This window comes from Diplotaxodon limnothrissa, linkage group LG1, assembly GCF_057381915.1.
Source record: "Diplotaxodon limnothrissa isolate DT_005_m linkage group LG1, D_limnothrissa_male_GT1.1, whole genome shotgun sequence".
In the NCBI taxonomy this organism is placed as follows: domain Eukaryota; kingdom Metazoa; phylum Chordata; class Actinopteri; order Cichliformes; family Cichlidae; genus Diplotaxodon; species Diplotaxodon limnothrissa.
In genome coordinates this window covers 35,984,839-36,005,072 of record NC_140596.1, presented here as the reverse complement: position 1 = coordinate 36,005,072, position 20,234 = coordinate 35,984,839, and the positions used below count along the sequence as shown (strand labels likewise).

Below are 20,234 nucleotides of genomic sequence, written 5' to 3'. Positions count from 1 at the left end.
TTCTCACTGAAACACTGGCACAGTATAAAATGATAAAACACAAAAACGAGGCTCTTAACTGTTGAATAACTCTAATGCTATAAAAAGCGAGAAACAAATTAACCCAAATATATATTTTTCAAAAAAAAAGATCTTACAGTTTTGACATGTGATATGTTGTTTTGTATCATATTAAAAAAACAACATCAATGTTATGCTCGAAACGAGACAGGGAAAATGACAGATCTCGAAAATGCTTTAATGTACGAGCCTAGAAGGAGTTCCTGAAAGCATCACTTCCTGAGGATTTTCTTTCATAGAAGTTTACGTGCCCATTGCTGTTTTTTTTTAGCAGCTGCTCTGGCTGATACGTAGATAAAGACAGCGATAGGTCAGCCTGTACCGATGACCAAACAGTGTAAAGACCGGAAACTATCTTCATAACCGACTAACGTCAAACTTGGTAACGCCTTTATGTTCCAAAGTACAACCAGAGTACCGGTTGGCTAACAATTTGTGCAAGAGGTCGCTAGATCAAATGACGTTTTTGTCTGCCAGTTTACTTTTGTTGAAGAGAGTACACATTAAGGTTTTTTTTACAGCTGTTGTCAGCAAGGAACAAAAATGAGTCGAAGAGGTGAAAGAAACGAGGAAACGGACAAAGCTTCTGTTTCCTCAAATGTCGCAGACGATTCACAGAGGATGACAACAATTTACGCTGTGTATCTCATCGCCGCTTTGGATATCACATGGATGTTTTTACAGTTCTCAGTAACCCCTGTGAGTATATGACACGGGAAGAAGAAGAAGAAGCTGAAATGTCCCTATATTCCCTTTAGTGCGCACAGTTATGATTGAGGCTGGATTTACTGACGTTGATAATGCTATGGCTGAAAATCTCGTTTTAATTAAGAGTGCAAGAATGACCACTGGTCTTATATGAAACACTAACAGTAGCTATTACATACACTTATAGTAAACACTGGAGAAGGGGTATTCATATCACTGAATATCAGTGACACACAGTGAAGCATCCTGCTTTGAAATGTGCTTAATCACTGTGACAAGATAAGATAGGATAAGATGACATTTATTAGTCCCAGACTTGTGAAATTCACTTTGTTAAAGCAGCAGATATGTGGCTGTTCAGGAACATAGGCAATATTTATACTTTGTATGGATGAGAACTATGCCAGTATGTACACGTAGCAAAGTGTTGTATTGTATTGCTAAATCTTAGGATCTTTACTAAATTTCATACTTAAGAACAGATATTGAAAATTTAGTTCCACTGCAGTGATCGAAAACATAAAGTTAGCCAACAGATTTGGATACACAAAACAAATCTGCAGTATAGAAATGCATTATCGAATACTACCCATGTATTTTCTTCCAGTTATTCTAATTTGGGTCACTCACATTCACAGCTGTGGCAAATTTAGAATCACCAGTTAACCGAACCCCATGCATTTCTTTGGACTGTTGAAGGAAGCTAGAAAGAAAACACAGGGAGAACATGCAAGCTCCACATAGAAAGGCCACTTGTACATGAGTTAATGTTTTATTGTCTTTCCAGGGGCACAAATTTGTAGTTTTTGGCACACTTATCACACATGAAACAGGAGTCAAAATTACATGATTGGAAGCATCAAAACGCCTTTTAACTATAAGCTTTTAAATGTGATAGATTAAATAGAACTACATGTATGTGGCATAATGGAAATAATCATGTTTTAAAATGTAAATTAAGGATTTTGGAAAAGAAGCAGCAGGAAACTGGCAGAAATTTAAATTTCATAATAATCTAAAAATATAAGCTAACACATCATTTAGTCATAGTCTAGTCATAGTGCAGTAAACATAAGTGACTCTAAAACTTCTCATTCTGTGACGTAAAATCTTCCCAACTTTGAACTCAAAGCTGAGATATGATAAAACAAAAAGGCATAGCAGGACACTCATTGCTGCCACCAAATACCTCCACCAACTCTAACACCAGCAGCACCACCTTCCTCAAATAAGGCCAATGTTCACCTGCAACACAATGCAACCCATTTAAATCAAATTGATTCACCTGGCATTTAGCTCTTTTTCTGTCACCACTTTCCATTTTACATGACATGACTCTGCTGCTAAAGATATCCTATAAAAAGAAGTTAGAGTTTGAACTGGTAGCAGCTCTACCTCGGGCCAGGTGAGTGCCACAGTGACAGTGTTTCTGCATTGTTCAGCAAAACAGTCCATTTAAATTGTGAGATAACCTACACAGAACTAGGCAAGCAAACCAGCCAATGTGTTTCAAAGTGAAAAATATTTGCACAATGTTTAGACAAAGGAGCCACTTCTGTGATAATGGCTGTGGGTGTTCATGAGGTTACCTTGAGCCGTCTTGAAATAATTCCTACATATGCTGAGCATGTCTTGGGTACTTTACCCTCACTCCAAGGACATGCTCATCCCAAACTATCTGAAGCAATTTGCTCAAATGCAGTTCTGAACCTTTCTCTTAATCTGATAAAGGTGCATGTGACAATGCCAAGATTAAATTAGATACTCCCTATCATATTGTTTTCTCATTAGGGTAAATTGGCACAAGTGTTCGTCTTGTGTCCTGCACACTCCCAGTCCTCTCGCCCAAACTGATATATGTACAGTAGTGATGTTGTGTGCTACAAACGCTTCTGACAAAATTTTTCAAAAAACTTAAGTTAATGTGTGAAAACAGCTTCAGTAGGGTTTAGGTTGGGTGCTTTTGGAGTTCTCTGCTTTTTAAATTATTTTTTTTCCAAACTATCATTGCAGAAGTGCGATGTGTTTTGGCTCATGGTTCTATAGAAAAGAAATGAAGGTCCCGCTGATCTTAGGGGTTTGGCCCTGCTGTCCGACTTAAGCACATTTCTAGCAGTAGCAAATTTGCCCCACAACATCAATACAGAAAGTGAACTTACCCTTAGAAAACCCATACAGGGGCCCTAAAGGGCAAAACTGCTGTGGTTCCTGTGTGAGCACACCCACTTGGGTCTTGGGTGGGATGACTGTGGGTTTGCCCTGCCCACACACCCCCACAGTTCATCCACATCTACCCAATGTTGGCCTTGGTATGTTGGCTGGGTATTAGTTCACAGTTCTTCTAAAGTTTATGAATCAATAAAAAAAAAAAAGGAAGGCCTTGAATGCGAACTCTTGACTGGCATAAACAAGGATGTACTTTTATTGTGTCTGTCAAGACACAAGTTATTTTCTGACACTCATTATCACTTCTATGCTAATGACATTCAGTTGTACATGTCTTTTAAGGTCCAACAGCTGGATAGTCCACTGTTTAGTGATTGGTTCTCTAACAATGACCTCGTCTTAAACTGGTCTTAGTTCATTTTGTTCAGCAGTTAAATCCAGTGTTTAAAGTCTTGGTGTAATATTTGATTCTTCTCTGGGTTTTGGCAGTAAAGTCTATCTTACCAGGAGAGTCTTTTTCCTGTTTTTTTTCTAATTTATGTAACATTTCTGAATTGCAACATATGGTCTCTTTGGTGGATCTGGAGAAAATTAGTCATGCATTTGCATCATTGCACTTAGATTACTGTAATGCCTTGTTTTCTGGCTTGGGTAAATTCTCATTAATGTCTTTCGAAAGCAATAAAGCAAGGGAACTGTAATAAGACTATTAACACATTCAGCAGCCGAGCTCAAATCACTACCATTTTATATTCTTTAAACTGGCTCTCAGTAGATTCTACAATTTGTTTTCACATACAGAGCACTTAATGGCCAGGCTCCGGACTGTTTGCCTTATCTTCTACCAAGCACACCTCTGCTTGTAGGCTTTGATGACAGGCTCAGAATCTAATGGTCATTCCACATACAAAAGGGCAGAGATTTAGAGCAGTCTCTCGCAACAATTAACTTTAGCTGACTCTGTGGACTCTTTCTAAAACCAGTTAAGAATCTTTTTTTAGTTTAATCAGGCTTTTCTTTGATACTTTTAATGATTTTTATTTTCGTTTTGATCTTAAATTGTTTTTGTATTGTTTTTATGGTGTTTAATTTCCTTATTTATTTTACTCGGTTTTGTGACCACTTGTCACAAAAAAATAACGGTCACTTACTTATGTTGCTCTCTATAGTATTTGGCAAAGAAGCTCGGCTTCGACACGTTGTGGTTTGGTTATTTGCAAACTACAGTTGGAGTTATTCAGCTGCTCGGGGGCCCAATGTTTGGAAGGTGAGTTTCTGTTCGCTATTTTTTGCTTGGACATTGCTCTTTACTGTTTGCCAACAGTCGGAACACAGTGTAGAAAAATGTGACTGTAGGGTCTGTTTTTTTTTTTTTTGGCAGGTTTGCAGATCTATTTGGGGCACGGACAGCTTTGTCCCTGGCATGTGCTTCAACTGTTGTCTTCTTTCTGCTGCTGGCCACAGCAGACACTCCAGCCATGTTGTTCATCCATAAAATCCCCACAGTCTTTATGCATGTCCTCCCTGGTGAGCATCAAACCTACCGTTTTTTTATCCTTTGCTAACAATGTGGCTGAACTATTTTTACATTTATTCAGATTTATTCTAAATGTTAATTTTATTTATCCTGAATCAAGTTTCACTTGATTTTCTTCTTTGTCCCACCTGTGTCTGCAGCATCACAAATGGTTGTTACAGACCTTACAAAACCTGAGAAACGGGCCGACGCCTTATCCAAGCTTGGTCTGTGTTTTGGCATCGGTATGATAGTTGGCTCCACATTAGGCGGACAGCTGAGCAAACTCTATGGGTTAGTGTCACAGTGTGTATCATTAACAGCAGCACTGGTGTGAAACCAACCTGAGCAACCATTGACTCTTTGACAGAGCCAAAGGAAATAAAAAACATCTCTGGTTTAGGAAGACATTTTGGCTTAGGTTGGAATATTGCGCTTTTATGAAACATGGAATTCAGTCATTGTGTGTGTTTACCAAAAGTGTCCCCCATACAGCACCTTTACTTTGTATTTCTCAGGGAGAAGTTTACTGCATGTTTTGGTACTGCAGGGAGTGCCTTCAGCTTGCTGTTGGTTTTAAAGTTCATCCCCAAAAATACAAAAGCTGAAACAACCAGAGGCAACACTACAGGTAAGACATACCTACTTCTTTTCAACCTAATGGTCTCAGCTGTCTAGGTACAAAGTGGCCTTGGCTTCATGATCACAACAACAGGGATGAGCTGGTAATTTGAATCTAGCTGTCTTCATTGCACACATAAAAATTACTCAACTGGATTTTGTCACTCTCAGCTGCACTCAAACATAGTTTTTGTTATTTTTTTCTTTAAAAAACCATGACTCTGCTCTTACTTTTTTTTTTTCTTTCTTTCACATTTGGGATCATCTCATAGCAAACCGTTGATGCCAGTCTTTAAAATTCCATGTAATAATCCAGGTAGATTATTATCAGAATACCACTGAGTCTCTGATGTTGTGTTACTGTATCATCTTCCATAATTACATACTCAAATGTGCTTAAAATTGCAGTGTGCCATTCTTTTCCATATAGATGTATTTTAAAAAGAAAAAAGGTAATACATCTATATTTTTAGAGATGTTTGGAGAGAGTCACCTTTTGGTTGCAAATAATCCAAAGCCATGGTATGGAATGTCTGTAAAGGTTCTCAGTCATCCAGGTCATCGTAGTCAAAGGAGTTTGCAAAGAAAACTGTCTGGACTTCTTTAAGTTGCTAGAAGACATTTCACCTTTCATCCGAGAGCAGCACTGAAATTTCCCTGGGACTTCTCTACATACATGTTATCCTACCTTGACTTATTGGTAGAAACACATAACACATAATGAGATGGTAATTGTACCTCTTGCACTTTGATTTTACTTCAGATGACAACAGAAGAAAGTCAGTATTCAATCTGAGTGAGATTACGAGGCTGATGAAGTTTCCAACAGTGATGCAGACTTTCATTATCAAGATAGTCGCAGGTTTGCCATCAGGTGAGACTTGAAGTGTGAAGATGTTTTGGTTTAAGCCTTTGCAATATACAAATGTTGTGTCTCTTCCTAATATCACTGTGTTTAAGTTACACACTCTTTAAATGTTTTTCTTTTTTGCCATTTTGTTTTTGGAGGTTACCTATGGTGATATGTTCTGATTGGGCTCATTTACATTTATGTGTATTAAAATGGGTATGAATATGTAGCTAAATTTGTGGATGCTCATGTTAAACCAGGACAAAATTTTAAATAATTCTGGTCAAACATCTGTGAGCCAAATGTTCAGGCTTCATACTCTTGTGATGGCTCAGCTATAAAAGGCTCGATGGGGGTTCGTCATCACCCTGCTGGGCAGGCAGGTGGGCAGCATGGACCCCCAGATTTGTGAATGCGATAACTCGAGAAAAAGGCAACATAGGAGTTTCAAATTGATACCATAGGTGTTTCTACTAAAAGGTTCTGATGAGTTTGAATCCTGAAGTTTTGTGAAAACCTTGTGAACACGATAATTTGAGAACAAGGCAGAGTACACAGAAGCCCCAACTGGACCTTCTGGAATTGCAAGGAGCAGCCAATTGGAAGCAAGTTTGTGTAAAGGGAAGTTGGCCTTACAGGAGCAGGCTTTAGACAAATGGCACCAAGAATAACTTCAAGATAAATACAACTGTAACATGTCTGTGAAGGTTCTCAGTCATCCAGGTCATCGTAATCTAAGGAGCTTGCAAAGAAAAGCGTCTGGACTTCTTTAAGTTGCTTGAAGACGTTTCACCTCTCATCCGAGAAGCGTCAAATGGTGGGGAGTCCCAGATTTAAACCTAGTGGGAGTATCCCCCCACAGAGGGACAAAAGGACCCCCTGATGATCCTCTAATCGCCTGAGCCAAGGCGTATCTTGAGCCAAGGTGTAGCTTCTCGGATGAAAGGTGAAACGTCTTCAAGCAACTTAAAGAAGTCCAGACGCTTTTCTTTGCAAGCTCCTTTGAATACAACTGTAACATTGTAAATCAGCATATTAGGCCAGCACTGAAGTTAAGCGATCGTGGCTCAAGAGTTGGGAGTTCGCCTTGTAATCGGAAGGTTGCCGGTTCGAGCCCCGGCTCGGACAGTCTCGGTCGTTGTGTCCTTGGGCAAGACACTTCACCCGTTGCCTACTGGTGGTGGTCAGAGGGCCCGGTGGCGCCAGTGTCCGGCAGCCTCGCCTCTGTCAGTGTGCCCCAGGGCGGCTGTGGCTACAATGTAGCTTGCCATCACCAGTGTGTGAATGTGTGCGTGAATGGGTGGATGACTGGATATGTAAAGCGCTTTGGGGTCCTTAGGGACTAGTAAAAGCGCTATATAAATACAGGCCATTTACAGGCCATTTAAGCAGCCCTGAAAACATTTTGCAAACAGAAAATTAAATTGCCACAAAGAGACACAAAGCCAACTTTGATGGTGTCATCATAAATCATATGTAAATCTAACAAAATTGTTTTGTGCTCGAAGGCATTTTTCAAGTGATGTTTTCTATCATTGCACTGGAGTTCTTTAAGCTGCAACCTGAGCAGAATGGCTACCTGATGGCCTATTTTGGCATCGTCCAAATGGTAAGACTGAAATCCAAAATGAATTGGTGCATTTTAGCCTTTTCAAGTTTTCTACGTTTTGTTATATTACAGACCAAAATTCACTTATGATTCACTTGTTGAATTTAGACTAAATGACAAATTAAGGAACAGGTTTTTGGAGTATTTTGTTTGTTTTTCTTTTTTCTTTAACAACTGAAAGAATAAAACACAGTGTTTGCAGACGTATCCTTGCTCGCACTTGGGGTTGAGCTCTGATGGTTCCTACATGAAACAACAGTCCCCAATATGCTTCAATAACTTCATTAGACCTGTGATTAGTTGAATTCATGAATTAGGAAAGTTACTTACAGATCTGTTTAAGGTCTTGCAGTTGTCAGACTAAAAAAACCCAACCTGTGATAGCCTCTTATTGTCAGATGGGGAACTTTTGGAACCACCAACAGTCGTCCAAGATATTCCAATATAGCTAAGCTAAGTAGTCTGGTCTTTGTCAGAGAGATTACCAAGAAGCCAGTGGTCACTGACTAAAAGATTCACTTTTTATTTTTTTTGTAGAAAACTCTAAAGGATCTGAAAACTTTTCAAATGGACTGTATGTGATATGTTGGGGGGTTGAGCTTAAGCTTATACCAGACTGCAAGATGAAATGAGTAAAACCCAGATGTTTGTTCAGGTTATTCAAGGAGGAGTGATCGGTCGGCTTACGGCAAGATACTCTGACAATTCATTGCTGCTTCTATCCATTGGAGTGTCCTCTTTTGTGGGACTGGCTCAGGTATGCACAAAACATAAGCACACACCCCTTAGAGAGAAAGTATTCACTCAAGTACTCCATAGCTTTTCTTTTTAAGAAGCAAAACTCTTGTCTTAGCTTGATGAAAAAAAAAATGTTTCCATTGTTTGATGCAAATAAAATGAAAAGTTTTAACCCCCCTTTTTTTTTACCATGAGGTTTTTTTTTAATAGTAAATCTTACTACAACTTTTACTATTGCTTGGTATTGAACTTCTGTGATATTGTGCTTGTATACAGGTGAACAAGTATTCAAAAAAGTACAAGTGTGAATTTGTTAGGGTATTTTTTGTTTGTTTTATTATTATGAATGTGTTCATGTTTCTTGGTGTTTAGCAGCTCAGATAAGAGCCCAAGAGCTTGTTCAACAGCTTGAGATTGCTGGTTGGCACCGGGTGAAATCCGTCACAAACAGGTTGCTGCAGCCGAAACCTCTTTGTGATTGGTTTGGTTGCTGCTAGAGTACTGCGGCCACTCATAGTTTGCATGGAAGGAATGTCAACTAATTAACTTGAAAAAGTGAAAGGTGAAAATGTCCGTCGCAAACATTAAATGGAGAGCGTTCGGTGACCAGAGGATATCAAGTGCTTGGTGACTGCTTTAGGCCTGCATGGCTGGGACTTCCAATGGACTGTGAACCACTCACAACTAGTTGAGAAATACTCAATTTTCCCCAACAACTGGTGGTTGCCAAGTGGTTGGTAACCACCAGTTGTGACTGGGGCGTAAAACTGTATCAATTCATAGCAGAGCTTTGAATTGATACATCAATATGCTAACAGCCACATTTACATGTTTCGTACATGGTGCTGCCCCTAACAGGCCTCACTATCAGTTAACCCCTTTGCCACACTGCCAAAGCCCCTTAAGACAGATATTTGGATTCACAGCTGAATTGGGGAGTGTCATCAAATCAAATCAAAATTTATTTCTATAGCACATAATAATACATCAAAGTTGACCAAAGTCCTTCAAAGTTGGTCAGAGCAATAGTATAAGACAGAATAAAAAGAAACAGTTAAAAGGAGGGCAGGAAACAATATGAACAATATGGGTAAAAAAAAAAATCCTCATAGAAATCCAGAGCAAAAACTTAATCAATAGCACAGCCCATTAGAGTTCTGCTGCAGGCATTTCTTTGGACTCGTTGTGACAGCAACCCCTATTAAACATAATTACCTAGCAATGAATATAATGTGCCATTGAACCCCTTGCTGAAAACTGTTTATTTCTGATATTTCTCTGTACAGGCATATATACAGAATGTGTGGCAGTTCTGCTTTAACATCCTCCCGATGATGTTTTCTCTCAGTGTGTTTAATGCCATCACAGACAGCATGCTCACCAAGAGTGTACCGTCCTCTGACACAGGTGAGACCATCCCGCTTTACTTTATTACAACCAGATGGTGTTTGACAGGCTCTACTTTTAAAAAGCTTTATTTTAGATCACTTGATGTGTGACTGCATTTGAATAAAGCTGCTTTAAACTTAAAGAAGCAAAGACACTCCAGCATTCCAAGATAAAATGTAATAATATCAAATAAAATGGTTTAGAAAACTACAGGTGAACCTATTGTGAAATAGTGTAAAGAATTATTGCCAGTTTTAATCTTGTTCTCATTTGCAGGCACAATGCTGGGACTGTGCGCATCTGTTCAATCTCTGCTTCGCACAGTTGGACCTACTATAGGGGGCTTCCTGTATGTGAACTACGGCATTTCCTCTATAGGTTTAATCCAGTTTTTCGTGAATATTGCTGTGTTTGTCTACCTGCTACAGCGACGACTCAACAAGACAGCCGAGCAGCGAAAGTGACACCTCTCAGTCTTTTTGTCTCACTTGTTCAAAAACTCAAAAAAGGAGAGGAGATGGAAATCAGCTGTTGATTTTAAAAACAAGCATCATATACACACATATTTCCCTTTTTTTAGTAACTGCCATAATTAGATCATATCCCATTATTCCAGATTTTGTGCTGTTCAAGTTTCTGTTGATTCAGTGTCAGATCACTAGATGGCACCAAATCCTCTATTTTACTGGCTGATGGTTTTATTGGCTCGTTGTTCACATAAACATCAGAGTTTAATCAGTTTGATTATGATTGAAAACAGGGCCAACTCCATTGCTACTACAATTTAGAATAAAAGTTAATTTTCTTAAGTTATTGTTTTGCATTAAACTTTTGGAAATGCTTTTGTTTTTTCTATATAAATTTAAAGTCAGGAATGCACTGTAGACTTGCCTTTGCACTGAAAAGGACCAATCTTAACCATGCTTTTTAATGGCTGTAAACTTTCATATAAATAAATGTGTGAGGGGGAAAAAAAAGCAAATTTAATAATAATAATTGCCAGAATAGTTCAGAGACTTTGATGCCAGTGCTGTCCTGGTACACCCTTAGTATCACCCAGCCAGGCTTCAACTCACCACTGTAAGTAAAATACTTTGATTTACTTGTTCATATTTAGGTTTAGAATGATGTGGTGAAAAAAAGTGAACTGATAAAATACAACATGTTAAAGATTAAACCAGTGGTTACCAAACCTTTTTTGTTCTGTTTCACCTCATGTTAAACATGTGATGTATATAAAGTCGCTGGAGCGTTTCTGGGTATTTTGGCAACCCACAAAAAGTCTTAAGTGCCCCCAATATCCAGTAACCACCAACTGTAATTAAGTAACTAAAATACATTTACAGAGCTTAACTAGTGTCCTCTGATTTTGCTTACCTTTGTTCACTTTAACTTTTGAAAAATATATTTTCAATACTTTTCAAAAGTATTGAAAATATTAAATATAGGTTTGATTTCTTTGCATGTGTGGATTGGATGGGATGTTACCGACATCTGGTGAGAAGTTCATCTCGATAGCACATTTAGAAATACATCTACTTAGAAAACTGGTGACGTGTTCAAAACTAATTTTACCTGCTGTATTTAAAATTATTGAATATTTCAGGCCTAAAGCATTCATTAACTCTTTATTTATTTCTTGTATATTTCTTATACAGTTTAGAAACACAGATCAGTTTTGGTTTAGCATTTTTAGCATCCAGCTGTGTGCTGTGTAAGTGACATCAGTGTCACCAGTAGAGTTTCTCCTTATACAAACTAAGCAGTCCAGATGAACACAAAATACATGATTGTGTGTGTATCTTGCTCTCTCTAGATCACACAGCGCAGTGTGAATAGGGATTCTTGTTTATACACCAGGTGACTCAGGTGTAATTATAGTAAACAGAGTCACAATAAAGATTAGGATTAAAGATTAAGATTAAATTTCCAGCATATGTCAGCCTGTTCATGGTATCAAGTACTGGAGCTAGCAGGAATGGACTACCCACACAGAGTGTCTGATGAAGCAGTTGATGGAGGGGCTGAAAGTGCTTGAAAGCTGTCCTCTGCCTTAATGAAGATCAAAGAAATTAGCAAGAAGGTGTTTAAAAAGAAGTCGAAATGCCTATAACAGCTTGGCTCAATGACAGGCTGCTGTAGATGAAGCAATTGTAGAAATGTTCAGAGCTCGCATCACTGAGCTAGCAGCAGAGAGGTCTTCCACACGGCGTACCGGTAGAAATGTCGTTTTTACTACATGTATTCTTATAGGCTTCCTTGTCCTGACGTTTCGACTTAAGATAAAAGAAAATTTAAGAAATCATTTAAGCAAATGCTGAGAGAACTTAATTCAGAGAGTAAACAAACCACAAATGTATAAAAATAAAAACTGGCCATAGCCAAATCTCTGCACCTGGTGATAAAAACACTCAACAGAAGGTCAGAACAGCCTTTCTTGAGGATAATTCAATAATATGACACAGGCCGATATGAGTTCCTGGATATTCCAAAGGAAAAACCAAATCCTTCCAACCCATCACACCCTCCTTGAGCGTGGTTTTGCTGGAGGTTTCTTCCTGTTGAAAGGGAGTTTTTCTGTCCCACTGCTGCCAAGAGCTTGCTCTGATTTGGAGGGTTTCTGTCTAACAATGTAAGATCTTTACTCTGCAATATAAAGAACCTTGAGACAGCTGTTAGTGTGGCGTTATATTAATATACTGAATTAAAGTGAATTCTTTGTCCATGCTTAAAGAAACACGAAGAACAAATCTACTTTGGCCTGAACTTTAAAACGAAATCAGAAATCTGGTAAAAAAAAAAAAATGTTGAAATATCATCTTAAAATCAAAATCAGTCCAGGCTTCGTCCTTCACACAGTTCATAATAACTACATGAAGGAAGAGATTTTTTTTTCTCTTCCTTCATGTTGTTTATATAAGCTGCGTGATGGTAGAGGAAATATGCATATTATGGAGAAGAAATATACTTCAATGGGGATTTGTAAAAATTTTTTAATCAAATTTAATCAGGAAGTTTCTGAATTGGTGTTTTCATAATGGTATTGTCTATCTTTTATTATTAAAATCATTAACTTTAATCAAACATTCATGTAAAGGGCATGCAAAAATAATTTTTGCATAGTGTTGCAGACATGTTCCAAATACATTTCTTTTATTCAACATTTCATGAAGAAAGAGCAAAGAAAACCGAATACGTGCATCTGTGGATTGAGTGACATTTGTGAGGACTGCCTTTGCCAGAGTTGGCTATTCTGTGCAGCTCAGATCAGTCTGGAATGATTTGGATGAGTGAATAAGTCTGGAGTTAAATAAAAAGTGAATTTAAAAAAAAAGTATTTGTATCAAAAAAATAGCTCACATAAAAAATTTCCATACTCTGAGAGGGATAAATAAAACCTTCATCACAGTGTGGACAGTAGTCTGCTTCCTCTGGCTGTCAAGCTGCTGCATGTTGGAGTGATGTCATAAAATCTGGAGCAGATGTTTTCATTGTTTCTACAAAATAAGCTCATTTTGAATGTTGTCGTTGTTGTTTTTAAAATAATATGATCGGCAATCCTGGATTGAAAACAAAGAGTCAAACAAAAAAGTTGGCAGATGTCAGTGAGGTGATTTATTTTCGTTCCCCCCCCCCAAAAAAAAAAAGAAATAGCAGGAAAGAATTTTTATAAATTATATTTTAAGAGACGTTTTGAAGCTAAGCATAAAAGTATAAAAAAATAAAAAATCTAGATTAAAACTGCATTTACTTACAAGGGTGTTTAGAAAACACCTTTTAAATGATGATTAAAGTAAAACCCCCAAAAGCCAAAGCGAGAAGATAGGAAGGATGTGTTTATTAAGTTTTAGTTGGCACCCTGCTCAGGTGAACCTCACCTTTAATGTGATCAGCTGCCTCAGTGTGAATTCTATCTTTTCAGGCTGATCCCACACCTGCCCTCACTCATTACTCGCTGGAGTCCAAGCCATCAAATGTCTTCCATAGGTGTAGAGTGTCAGTGCAGCTCGTAAAACACAAGGAGCATTATTATTATTAACCTTTATTTTACCAGGAAAAGTCCCATTGAGATTAAAAACCTCTTTTTCAAGGGAGTCCTGGCCAAGAGGCGACAACATGTTAAAATTACAAAGTTACATACATGTTATAAGTAACATAGCATGCTCTTGAATCTCCTGTCTCTGCCGCTTTATGTGAGTCAAAGGAGCTGCAGATGGAGCTGAAGGGTGTCACTGTATCTACGGACCCAGGCCGGGGGGGGGGGTGATGCAGTCCTGACCACTGGAGGGGGTGCCTTGTTACACTTGGCCATTTGAGTCAGGGGGACCTGGGACAATGCTGCTGTTAACACTCCTGATGGGGACCTTTGGGTCCTCTGAAAGTTTAATGTGACTCTGCGAGCGACCTACACTCACTGAGGTCAGAGATGAGCGCTGCCCGGCGATGGTCCAGGGTTTCCTTGTGTCAGCGCACTGGAAACTAAATGCCAGTGGGGGGGGGCCGTCAGGTCCCAGGCTTGTTTTGTCCCCTGTGGTATAGATAATGAGGCATCTGTCTCCACCTGCCGCATGGAGAGATGAGGCTCACTGTCTCTTTTAAAAAGAGCACAGGTTACCTATCTGATTTGTTCGAGGCAGGCCAGGGACATGATCTGTAGCAGAGAAGCCTTCAGTCTAAATGTTTTATACCGAGGCTTTCTTACTTCATTCTGTGCAGCACCACACGGTGCTCCTTATCAGAAGCACACTGATCAGTGTCTTGTGAGGTACATCTAGAAAATTACCATCCATATCAATCAAACATGAGACAGTCTAACCAAAATGTAATTACTTTCACCCCAAGTCAGTGCGACTTTTGTCCATTAGGTAATAGTCTTTAATTACGTCGGTAAAAGAATGTCATGAACTGTTTTACAGCAGAGTGCTGATTCTTGTTCAGAGTTTATAAAAACCTGATGTGTCATTGACAGAAGCTCAACATGGCTGCACAGCTCCTGGTCCATCATCCTTCCAGCAGACCTCATGGAACTCTTGGAGTTGGCCACTGGAGTGAAAGGTGATCTTAGGGGTTTTTTGTCTTGGTGTAATCAGACAGCGACATCATCAATCATGAGCAGGGGAATTACAGTGGGTTACAATAGGTGATAAGATAATGAGTGGGGCCACAGCGACCTGGTGAGGGACAGCTCGAGTTCCCGTTCTGATTACACGGCAGCGGCTTGACTTTGTTGTAAACGGCTGAGGACACTGGCTGTGCAATTCCAAGATGAAGAAAGGAGTTTTTTTTTCTAATTGTGTCAGGCCTATGAAGTTAAAATTAAAATATTTATTTATATTTAATTTTTGTTTTCAGACAGACATGTGATATATACATATAATGCATGAAATGGCAATAATGCAATTTCTAAAGGGTTTCAGCAGATTATGAGATCATTGTGTAGCAGGTAGACTTAAACTACAGAATCAGTGAAGTTGAATAAAAATGGACGAATACTATTAGTTACCATCCATCTATCTATTTTGTCCCTACTTATCCAGTTCAGGGTAGTGGTGATGTGGTCCTATCCCAGCTGCCACAGGGTGAGAAGCAGGGTACATCCTGGACCTTCATGGTGCCATGGGCTTTGGACTGTTTGGGTTTTGCTTCTTTTAATCATTGGTTGTATTATTTATATTTGTCCTTTATCTCCCAGCATTCTCAGTTCCTTGATTAAGTACTATTTAGTTTATTCCCTTTTGTGTTTCATTCTGTTCTGTTTTCTCTGGAGTAAATATCAAATGTGCACTGAAGCAGCTATCATTTGCTCTATTTTCAGAGTCATTTCAGTTGCTTACATGAGATTGTGAGAAGTGGAAAAAGTCCAGGGTGTGTGTTGTTTCACACATTTGAAGACAAGCTGCCCCCTCCTCAGTGAAGAGCATGCTCAGCCTTGTGTCAGGAGGCTCAGAGCCCCATGACGCCTGGCCTGTCCTGCACGCTCTGGTCCACACTCTCACTCCCTGACATGTGCCAGCGATCGCTAATCCTCCACTGACGCCTCTCGGAAGCATCACATTCAACAACAGAACAATAAATGCCCACTGCACTGACCTCAGAGGATTGTCGCCTCTTGCTACATCAGCCAGGATCTCCCATCCTCTGCTTGTGGAAGACCATATTGGTTACATAGAAGCTAATATGGCATAACACAAAAGGCTTCTTTATGACACATGTGGCTGCATGAAAAGTCTTTGTTGTCTTTAGGATTAAGAGTTGGAGATTTGAATGTTTGAAGGTAATATGTCTAAAAGACAGGATGTTGATTGAATTTTAATTACAACAGAGCCGATTAGATAACAATATGGTGCAGGAGTTAAAAGCGGGAAACATGTGCGTCTGTTTGAATTTCCAGCCATAAGCTTTGTTTGGATGTTGTTTGGATGACTCATACAGAGCAGCATCTGTGTTCTCCAGAGATAAATCTGACCATTATTGGTCATATTGTTTAGACTATCCTGTATGATGTAATGACATGTTGTGTGGGTATTTTGAGTTCTTAATACAGCAGAAACAATTGAAGTTATTGCTGGATTTATCTGGGATTTACTGTAGCTGGATGGGTCCATTTCAAAATTCAGGATAGGATAAAGTTCTAACAATTCTGAGAATCAGTTATCAGCCATGTTCCTTCTGCGCATCAGCAAGGCACTGTGAAAATTGGCCTTTACTCTAGGTTAAAAGAGCTTACATGTCTATGATATTTAGTCAGGGTACTGATTTCCTCACTCTGATTATCACAACATTTGGGTGACAGATGGTGTGTCAGTGGTAATCTCAGCTACCCATCAGCTTGACCCTTTGCAGTGAGCCACCTCCTCCCAAACGATCATGCAGCACCCTCGTCCCCAAAATCTCACCAAGCCTGCTGAGCTACGCAGCCAAAGAGCTGCTTTAAACTGGTGAGTAATGGCTGTGTCAGCAGTCAGTAGATGAGCCTGAGGGTTGGGGAAGGGTTAATGGGCAGTGGGCGGGTATAAGAGCCCCATTGGATCCATTGTTAACACCAGACGTACAGTAAACACTTACTGTACTGTGAATTCATGCCAACTGCAAACACAAAAATAATGTGATTCAAATGATAATATGAATAGCTCGTTTGTTCTTTAACAGCATAAAACTGTAAATAATTCTGTTTTTTCTTCATGAGCATCTGGAAACAATACATACCTGAACTCAACTTTCCAGATCAAAAAAAAGTAAACCACATTAACAGAACATAAACTATCACCCTAACATTTTTGTACAGTCAAAAAAGGGCATGATAACCAGGTGACACAAAAATGTACCCCCCGGTATGACTCATTGTATAAATGCCACAGTTTTGAATTTTCTGAAATTGAAAAGTCTGCATCTGTCTCCTGATTTTGTGATAATTTGCGCACATTTTTTCTCTCTCTGACATGCCTTTTAGAAAGTACAACTCGCTTTCATTTTGTAAAACAAAGTAGTGGCATTGTATTGTTAACTTCACAAAATATTGCAATGGTCAGTTAAGTTGCCTCATTTGCTGTAAGCTTCTTGTTTCCTCTGCATTTCCACGGGGGTCCTAATCTCATCTAAAGTCATCTGCCTTAATCCACAGCAGCAGAAGCAGTGGTTGAAGTAAATTAGGTCTTTGACTGATAGCCATCTGCCAACAAATGTATAAACAGTTTGTTTTACTGCTGCTAATGCAGAAATGAAATGTAGACAGAGAAAAGTAGATGTACATAATCTGACATTAAAAATGACTTTAATGGAAAATGACAGATTATTTATTGAATCACTTTCAACATTTTGTTTTTAAAATTATTGGAAAAAAACACTGCTGATAGGAGCATAAATAATTACTCATGTGTTTTGAAGATGCAAGTTTTAGGTTTTTTTTAGAGATGGACCGATCCGATATTACGTGTTGGTCCGATACTGACGTAAATTGCTGGATCGGATATTGGAGAGAAATAAAAAATGTAATCCGATCCATTAAATATCAAAAAAGCACCTCACAAAACTTGTGACACGGCATAACTCGGCTCATAACCGTAGCACGTCGCAACAGTATGCATCACGTGGGCTGTGTGTATTTGTAGCCTTGCTACCAAACCAGCATTTAATCTCCGAGGAAGTTATCCCAGAGAGAAGTAAAGCAAGTGTGTAAGTTCATCTCTGAATGTTTGTAAAGCATTAAGCTTAACAACCGATATATGGAGCGACTGCCTCTGACTGTCTCTCTCGCTCCCTCTCCTGCTGCTACTTCAATCATGAAACTGATTAATGATCAGCTGATCAGCTTTTCTGTCGCGAGTCCGTCTCTCTTGTTTGTTTTTGGCCCACTTTGCACCAGAAAGAGGAAACCAGCGGCTAAACAACAGCAGCATGTTTAACCTTGATAAGCTGTTGTTAGAATTTATTTAATATTTCTTTCTACACCAGGATCCTTTTCTACGTAGCTGACGGTTGGTAACTGTGCAGGGGCGGATATAGCAAAGTTTAGCCAGGGGGGCCGATAGGCAGTGTTGGGGAGTAACGGAATACATGTACCGCCGTTACGTATTTAAAATACAAAATATGAGTAACTGTATTCCGTTACAGTTACTGTTTAAAAAGGTGGTATTTAGAATACAGTTACTTTGTTGAAATAAATGGATTACACGGCAGTACTTTCCGGTTTCATATTGTCGCGGGTCAGGACTGTTTGGGTTTTGTTTGACAGCTACGTTCTGTTGTTACAGGTGGCAGCGTTGCGGTTGCCATGGTTACAGGGTGACGCTCTCTCTCTGCGTGTTTCCTGGGTGAGAGAGCGCCTTTTTGTTGTTGTGCTAAGCTAATAGGCAGAATGCTACAGGTATAGCTCAAGAATGTAGCATCATGGGCAGTGTAGTCCGTGCTGCAGGGAGAATGGAGTGCCATACCCGTTATGTGTCTGTGAGCGCGAGAAGGGAGAAAAAGGCGAGTGGAAAAGTATGAGCTGTCATCGAGCAAAAATGGGAGCTGGAAGCATGTAAATATAATAATAACCACTGCAGCCAAGAAGAGTGCCTGACGAGCCCAGTTGTAAGTAAGCTATTAAGACTTGACTGTACACTGTGTTCGTATTTTCCTCCGAAACAATAAGTTCCATTGGAGCAGCCTTTCAACGCCTCTCTTTGTCTCTCGCAAGCAAAGTTGACCGACACAACAAAGTAAAGCTATTTTTCGGCTACGAGCCCGACACAGAATCCGCCGTATTAGTCAGAGGTCCAGTTCGGAGCCGCGGACCTTCAGTAACAGTAATAAATCACAGCAATAGTACATTCACGTAGTTGTAAAAAGCATGATAATATATTAAGTAATCCAAAGTATTCAGAATACATTACTCTCATTGAGTAACGTAACGGAATACGTTACAGAATACATTTTGGGGCATGTATTCTGTAATCTGTAATGGAATACATTTTAAAAGTAACCTTCCCAACACTGCCGATAGGGCATTAACATGGAAAAAGGGGGCACAAAGACATACTTTTCTTTCTTATTCTCATTTTTAAATAAATAATTATCTGAATCTTATACCCAAAGTTTTAATCTGATGTAAAATGAATAGAAGTCCATTACTGTATATAGTGACTATTAAGTCTAATAAACCCTAGTAAGCTAGTACTTTTTCCTTTGGGAAGATACCATCTGTGCAGTCTGCAATTCTGTTGAAGAAAGACGTTGAATCTATTTAATTATTCTTGAAAAATAATTTATTTCTGTGCATTTTTTCCCCCACACTGCATCAAATTAAAGTTGATTACATCGATTAAGCATCATGAGGTGGAGGGTGGTTCCCTATTTTTTTTGCTGGGAGTTTGCAACCCTATTAGTTAGGTTGCTTAATATTTCTGCTAAGTACTCTTTAAAATACCAGAATAGGAAGGATGGAGTAGGTTTAAGGTTATTAGTTTGATCAGTATTGCTGAACTATGAAATATTTTGGGTGCAGTGTATTTTTTACATACAGGTATAACAGAATAGCTTTAGTGTTGTTGTTTATTTAAACTTGAGTATGAACTTATACAAAAGGCAGCAAGATAATAAAAAAACAGTTTTATTGATTAAAAAACACACTATTCGTATCAGTATCGGCAGATATCCAAATTTATGATATCGGTATCGGACATAAAAAAGTGGTATCGTGCCATCTCTAGTTTTTAAAAAAAAATAATTTTTGCATACATATCTATAAGTATTCAGGTCAATTTGTGAGTGAGATGCTATAATATCTCACGCAGTACTTCATAGTAAATAAGTAAATACCTGGAACTTGTAATCCTACTCTTTGATCATAGATGACATTGACAAGGATTATTCAATCCTTATATGGGAATACTGTCATATTCCCATATATCATTGTGATGTTGTTTATTCTATTACTCTTGTTCTCTTCTGCTTGTTCTCTTTTTTTCTTTCTCAACAGGTGATCCAGGTGATCGATATATGCATTTTTTTCTTTTTTTTTTCTTCTGCCCATTCTGTTGGTTTTTGTTTTTTGCCCTTCTCCCCCGTCCCTCTTCTCAGCTGTTTCTCTTTCCCTC

At 38.9% G+C, this 20,234-nt stretch overlaps 1 protein-coding gene across 3 annotated transcripts; it reads left to right on the top strand.

Annotated features, from left to right (window-relative positions):
- Positions 1–376: 376 nt before the first annotated feature.
- Positions 377–17,159, top strand: slc67a1 (solute carrier family 67 member 1). 3 transcript variants are annotated; one of them, XM_085350056.1, is made up of 12 exons: positions 378–759; positions 4,104–4,201; positions 4,316–4,461; positions 4,612–4,744; positions 4,969–5,081; positions 5,835–5,945; positions 7,430–7,530; positions 8,186–8,287; positions 9,555–9,675; positions 9,934–10,006; positions 14,627–14,712; positions 15,473–17,159. In XM_085350056.1, the coding sequence occupies exons 1-12, from the start codon at positions 604–606 to the stop codon at positions 15,493–15,495; spliced, it is 1,263 nt and encodes a 420-aa protein (XP_085206182.1). In that variant the 5' UTR covers positions 378–603; the 3' UTR covers positions 15,496–17,159. The 3 variants fall into 3 exon arrangements, with proteins under 3 accessions (XP_085206171.1, XP_085206182.1, XP_085206178.1); XM_085350045.1 differs by lacking the exon at positions 15,473–17,159 and having other exon boundaries at positions 377–759; positions 14,627–14,888; XM_085350052.1 differs by lacking the exons at positions 14,627–14,712; positions 15,473–17,159 and having other exon boundaries at positions 379–759; positions 9,934–11,281.
- Positions 17,160–20,234: the final 3,075 nt, after the last annotated feature.